Source organism: Sciurus vulgaris, assembly GCF_902686455.1.
Source record: "Sciurus vulgaris genome assembly, chromosome: 6".
NCBI classification, from domain to species: Eukaryota; Metazoa; Chordata; class Mammalia; order Rodentia; family Sciuridae; genus Sciurus; species Sciurus vulgaris.
The window spans coordinates 90,630,085-90,637,338 of NC_136466.1; the positions used below are offsets into that span (position 1 = coordinate 90,630,085).

General features: G+C 34.7%; 1 protein-coding gene across 1 annotated transcript; it reads right to left on the bottom strand.

Moving 5' to 3' along the window:
- Positions 1 to 3,892: 3,892 nt before the first annotated feature.
- Positions 3,893 to 5,962, bottom strand: LOC306664219 (acyl-protein thioesterase 1-like). The gene has a single exon (XM_079145037.1). It carries the CDS (start codon positions 5,775 to 5,777, stop codon positions 5,301 to 5,303), a length of 477 nt encoding a protein of 158 aa, XP_079001163.1. The 5' UTR covers positions 5,778 to 5,962; the 3' UTR covers positions 3,893 to 5,300.
- Between the last annotated feature and the right edge of the window lie 1,292 nt (positions 5,963 to 7,254).

The following is a 7,254-nucleotide window of genomic DNA, read 5'->3' on the forward strand; positions in this document are numbered from 1 at the left end:
ACAAGTATTTTTGCTTTAACTAGTGACTATGGCAATGGCATTAAAACCAACTTAAATTCACTAGGTTCGCCAGCTTGAACAATTATACAAGTCATACTTAATTCCTTTTAAAATGGGGAGATTCACAATATTTAACTTATTTGGAAATACAAAGAACATATAAGAGCAAACAATCTAGAAGAACAAAGTTGGCAGAGTTTTACTGCCTGATTTCTGAGACATACAACATAGCTTCAGTCATCAGGACAATGTGGTATGGGCATAAAGATAGGCAGACAGCTAATGGAATACAACATATTCACTGAGACCACGAAAACATCTTCTGGGCAACAATGTATCTATATAGTTTGTCCTCATTTTAGCCAATTGATGATTGAACCAAATATAGGACTTTACATTTTGTCACTAAAGAATTTCTTATTAGTTGTTTCCCTTTTATTTTTAGGCAAGCTCTTTTTAGATTTTGATTCTGTCATTTAATATACTATTTCTTCTTACTTCTTAATTTCTATGAACTTGGTAATAATGTTATTTAATACTCTTTAAGTCTTAATTAATAAAGACTCAATACAGTTAAACTAAAGAGGAAATTTATTGGCTCAAATAATAAGTCCAGTGTGAACTCACATACAACTGGATCAAATAATACAACAGGAACTCAAATAATGTCACCTTGATTCTCCCTCTCATTCTACTTCTCAACTTTGTTCTGTACAGGTTTGAACCTTTTGTCTCAATTACCTCAGCAAAAGTCTTGGACCTGAGAATGGTCTGAAACGAGTCACATGTTCATCTCAGAACCAATCAATATGGTTAGGAGACTGTATTTCTCTGATTGTCCTGGTTTGAAAAACACACTCAACCCCAGAGTCCTGGATGAGGTAAGCCTTCCTTCAAACACATGGACTAGGAGTAAGAAAAGGGAAAGGTAACTTTCCATGGAAAATAGGGCATTGTAATCAGTTTGTAGGGGAAATAAACACCATAGCAAACAAAAATGACATATGTTGTCAATAAATCCCAAGCACAATAAAATGGAAGGATAAATAAGGTGTTTATGAGTATAAAAACATCTCCCAAAATTATTTTTAGATTTGGTTTTAAAGTATAGTACTTGGCAAAATGAAAAAGTGGTAAGTCTAAAGGAAGTAAGAGAATATTATCAGTATTTGTATCATATTAAGTTTTGAAAATTGTCCTATTGTGTTTGTACCAAATCCAAAAACTGGAGATGCTGAAGAAGACCTGTGTCTTCTCAACCTGTGTCTTAGTCAACTCAGACTGCTAAAATAAAACAACACAGACTAGATGACTTAATGAACAGATGTTTATTTCTTGTAGTTCTGAAGACTGAGAAGGCCAAGATCAAGGTTCTGGCAGATTTGGTTCTCAGTAGGACCCTTTTCCTGGCATGGTAGGGCCATGTTCTCACTTTGTGTTCACATGACCCTTCCTCAGTATATGTATGTAGGGAGAGAGAGAGAGAGGTTTTGTTACTTCCTATAAGGACATTAATCCCACTTTGAGGGGTTACCTCCTAATCTCTTTGAAATCTAATTACCCCTCAAAGACCCTCCTCCACTGAAGGTTAGAACTTCAACGTATTACTGTTGGGGGTAGGGGAGATACAGTCAGATGTTAACATCAAAAGAGCTGTAAGCGAGTTCAGAAGTCAAGAAAAGGCCAGAGGAATGACATTTATTTAGCCATTATTCACACAGTGAAAAATCAACAGAACCAAGATGGTCAATCTGATTTTCACCCAGAAATAACATTATTCTTAGGAAAGCTTAATCTGCACATATGAGAAGAACATACTCCGTACCCCTCCAAGATTTTTTCCTTCAACTAGGAAGTAGTATTAAAGTCAACAAATCAGGAAAAAAGCCTCAAAGGGTACTATTGAAGTAAACTATGTCCCATCGGCAGGAAGTTCAAGCACAAGAGATTACACTTAATGGAAGCAAACTGGTCAATTAATTGAAGAATATGACATTAAAACCACCTTTTAAAATCCACAAGAATATCTGATAATTATGTGATTGAGGGAAACTGGAAGTACAAGATATAAAATGGGTGATGCCAAAAAAGAAAAGAAAATTATAGGTTATTATGCCAATTAGGGCTTTAAAAATATGTTTTTAAAGCTCAGATATTTAGCTATTGCAGGGCTGTCATTTTCATTGGCTGGATCTACCAAGTGAAAACAGGGTATGAGAGGAGTTTCCTGCAATGTCTAGTACTTAAAATATAAAAAGGGATTTTAAAATATAGAAAGTAATAAGGAAATAAGTAGGCCTGCCTTAAAATGTACTGGAGAGCCCGTCTGACCACTGTATGTTCACAAAGGTTGTGTTTCAAGGTCAATTCTACTGTCCTAAAGTTTCTTGCCTGTTCTGATGATAACAAGAGATCATATATCTTTGATTTCCCCACAGCAAAGTTGTACTCCTGCCTCTGACATCAGAAACATCAGAATCCTTTTATTTATTTATTTAATTTTTCTTGGTATTGCTGGGGTAAGTGTTCTACCCATTGAGCCACATCCTCAGTCCAGAAAGCTTTGATTTTTAAGTCCCACTGTGTCACTAGATGAAATCATCTAATACCTATCAAACTGAGCTACCATTTATTCAAACAGGTAAGGAGGAACAGGGGAACAACAACAATGCTCAACAAGAAGGCAACATTTTGTAGATGTGATTGAGCCCTACGTACTCACTGAGGAGCCCTGCATAATTTCTCATGTGGTTTAAGATACTGAAACAGGGTTGAAGAGGTGAAAATGAGTAGTTACAATGTAAAACAATCATAATCCACTAAGGGGAAAAAAATGTATTTGCCAACCACTTAAATATAATTGTTCATTATTTTAAGAAAAATCACAAGTTTCTGTGAAAAAATAAACTGACATTGGAAATATTGAATAGTTCAAAATTTAAAACATAGGTACAGATAATATTTATTAAAATTATATTTTGATGTTCTTTTAGCTTATTATACTGTTTAACATATTATATGCTATGTATTATATTGTAGTCTTTCATTTTCCTTGTTTCACTGTTTTAAAGACATTTTATTCTTTACAACATTCTAAGATTTATAGTCAAACTGTGAAATAGAGTTCCCATATGACCCAGGTCAGTTTCCCCTACATATTAACATTTTTAAATGGCTTATCTTTTGTTGAAATTCTCAAATTTTCCCTCAATTTTTACTTTTAATCAACATAACTGACATACTTGATAATTTAATTAAATAATACTAAAAAGCTGGTAATCAAATTCATCAGTCTCTATTGCATTCTTCCCCTGAATAATCACTTTCATATGTATAGTAAATTTTTCTGGTTATTTAACCAGTTTTTTTTTTTTTTTTTTTCAGAATTAAATTTTATTTCACATTTATAGAAACTGTGAAAAACACCAACATTTTCCCACATTACAGCACAACATTTCAACGGAATATTTCTTGCCATAAATAAGATCTTACTGATTTATATAACTGAAATTAACAGTTTATGTTCTTCAAGTTAAAGTAAGAATGACTTAGTAAATGATTGTTTAAAATTTTCAAATCCAGACATAAACATATGGCTTCATTAACATCCTATATTGACCATTACTAAATTATTTCCATTATCAATTAGCACTCATTTGTAAAGATGCATTCTTAACATTGTTTTGGTCAGTTGGAATACAGAAGAAAAATGAACAGTGCAGAAATATTAAGCATACATTTTTGTGATGTACTATACTGTGTGGGTACTACACCATACATATAGGGGTCTGATTCATCCTTATTTCCTATAAATTTGTTTTCAAATAATTTTTACCAATAATCTGGAAATTCTGATGCTATATAACCAAAGGATTGCTCTTTTTTTTTGGGGGGGGGCGGGTAGTAGGAATTGAACCCAGGGGTGCTTTAGCACTGAGATACCTCCCCAGCCCCTCTTATTTTTTATTTTGAGACAGGGTCTTGCTAAACTGCTTGGGGCCTTGAGAAGTTGCTGAGGCTGGCCTTGTCAATTGTGATCTTCCTGCTTCAGCCTCCTGAGTTGCTGGGTTTACAGATATGTGCCACTGCACTAGCTCTGCAATTTTTATGTTTGCACAGAAACACTAATTTTAAAAATCATCTGACTAAAGTAAAAATTTCAAATAAGTGCACTGGCTGATAAAAATAAAGCAACTTTTTATAATGGATAGCTCGTCTTCTGTAGTAGTTGGTTTCAAACACATGTATAGAAAAAGTAAATTTAAACTGTATGCTAAAAGAACCAATCATTTTAGAAACCAGTTTTTTAGAGTAGTCTTAAATATTTCAGAACATACCAAAATATGACCTAATTATTCTCAGTTGTTTACAGAAAAAATAAAACTATAGAATTATTCTTATTACTTGGATTTGAATATCCTAATAACTAATAGGTCTAAATTTGGATTAAGGTATAATTTTTTGAAATATGTAGTGCAGGAAGCTTAAGTAATGTTTGATTTCTTTTAAAGCATACATAGATTTTAAATATCATATGTCAGTGATTCTGAATGTCAAATTACAGTATATATCAACAGTAGGTGTAGATATTGTAGTAGCAATATCTGGTCTACTACTGAAGGACAATCAAGAAAGAAAGAACTTTTTTTTCTTGAGAGAAGAAAAGAATATTAAACAGAAATGATATCAGGGAAAAGAATAGCCTGGTCCCCTAAATAAAAGGGCCATTAACTGAAAAGAGCAACACTATTCTCTGTTGACACTTAAAAAGCATTATCCCTATTATCAGGAATAATGTAACACCATCTAATCTTATGTATTACCATCATTATGTATATATGAATATGTATATTAAAAAATACAGATATTGCATGGTGACTAAGCAATTTTGGAATAAATCCATAGACCAAGTCACAGCATGCATAAGTTGTTTATACCTTAACTGCTCATTTATACTGAAACAAATTTTTGTCAAGCATACTAGTAATTTTAAAATGATATGATAAAAAATTTGGTTGTAGTATTTTATTTTGCTGAATTACAATTAAGAAAAAGCAGCTAGCTGCTTCACTTATTTTAATACTAGTATATTCTGGATCATCTTATACAAATACATGTATAGAAACTTAAAGGGTCATAAATTTCCCATGAGGAGACATTATTTAGTCTGTATCATTGGTGTGTATCTGCAAAACATTTGAACACTGCAAACTTTAGAAGTTTTAAGATTGAGCATGGGAAAGGTTTGTACTCTACTACAACGATGCTGGTGTACTTCTACACAAGGCCTCTTAGTGATGTCAATCAACCGGAGGTAGGAGTTTATCAATGAATTGCTTAACATCCATCATTTCCTGTTGACATGAACAGTGCATCATGCCTTCATAGATCTTGAAGGTTACATTTGCTGGATTTACCAAAGTCTTTAGTTTTTCAACAGTAAGAGAACCAAACATTAGGGGAACTAAAGGATCACAATCTCCATGGCACTGTGGGAATGAAGCCCGGAGTGGAAGCCAACAACTGAGTGCAGTGACACCGGCCAGTTTCTGCTGCATGGTGAGAGCAGTGTACATAGACAAGGCTCCTCCCTGAGAAAATCCTCCCAAAATAATTCTGTTAGAAGGAATGCCATTCTTCACCTCTTGATCTATCAAAGCTTTTACACTTTCTGCTGCTTGTTTAATTCCAGGCTCATCCTCCTGAGAATCTGGTGAAAGTCCAATAATATCAAACCAAGAAGGCATAGCCATTTTCATATTCAATGTAACAGGCATAATTGGCGCATGCGGGCAGATATATTTGATATGTGAACTTCTGATACCTGCAAAAGCTTCTGCCCATCCGTGCCCAGTATCTCCCAATCCATGAAGGAAAATAACCTCTGCTGGTCTCCATCGGCGTCGGGGCGGACCCAGAGGAGGCGGTGCTCTGGCCCAGGACGGCTGCTGGTCCCTGGAGCCTGGCTTCGTTCTCCTCTTTTCAAGCGTAGTCTATTTAACCAGTTTTTAAACAACATATTTATACTAAAATTTCTTCATCCATTAATACCAGAAGTCTGATAATTTTTTCCAAATACTGCATCAAATCTACCACATTAATTTCTGAGCAATCTAATGTCATTAGATAATTCATCCACTTCATTTCTTCCCTCTATTTCTATGCTGGAGCTTCCATCCACCTGCTCCCATCTGCCACTTACAGTTCTCTAGGCTTGATGTCTAGTTAAGACTTCCTTCACTGATACCTATGTTTTATCCCATCTGGGGACTTCATCTTTCTTGGGTTGTGCTTCATTTTGTTGGAATATATGCTTTTGTAGCTTCCTAAGAAAAGACTTGAGCAGGTGTTTTGTTTTGTTTTGTTTTTTTACTTTCCTGGTCTAAAACTGTCTTTATTCTGTCCTCACAATTGATTGATAGTTTGGCTGAGTATAGAAGTCTAGATTGAAAACATTTTCTCTTAGAGTGCTGATGGCATTGCCCTATTGTCTATCTCCAGTATTTTACGATGACCCAAATCATTCTATTCCCTGTGATATGTGACCTGGTCTGTCTGGAAGCTTTCAGCAGTTTTCTTTAATCCTACAGGGGGCCTGAAATTTTATGAAGATGTGCTCTATAAAGATCTCTTTGTTTCCTGTGCTAGGCACCCTGTGGACCCTTCAAACTAGGGACGGCTGTCCCAGCATCTTCCTTCGTGCTTTCTACATCCTAAAATCTTGTTGAAATCTCTCAATCATTGAGGATTCTATTCCCACATTTTACAGATATCCTTTGAAGGACTATTTCAAGTATATTGCTAGCTCTGATGGCACGTATACTGGTCTGAAATTTTGGAAAGTATAGCATCTCAAACCAAATAATAAAACCACTCGAAGAAAACCTAATTGCCTGAGTTGAAGTTACCCAGTTTTCTTAGGCCTCCACATATAATCATCAGCACTGGAGTGGTAAAATGATGGAGCACTAATATCATGTGTTATTGTCACTGTCCTAAATCACTAGGAGTATGCTGGAGAGTAAGTTGACCTTTATCATTAAATATTTCAGGGTGCATGTCCTGAGAACAAGTCATCCTCTCACATAACATTCCTGATTTTTTGACTAGGAGATTGAAAAAACAAGATACGCTCTTGCTAAAATTAACCAAAACATAGGAATTCCAGATATAATGTATCTATACTGGATATGGACCAAGAGATTTAATGATAACAATAGAACAGGGTCTTTTTGCCATATGATTACGCATGTT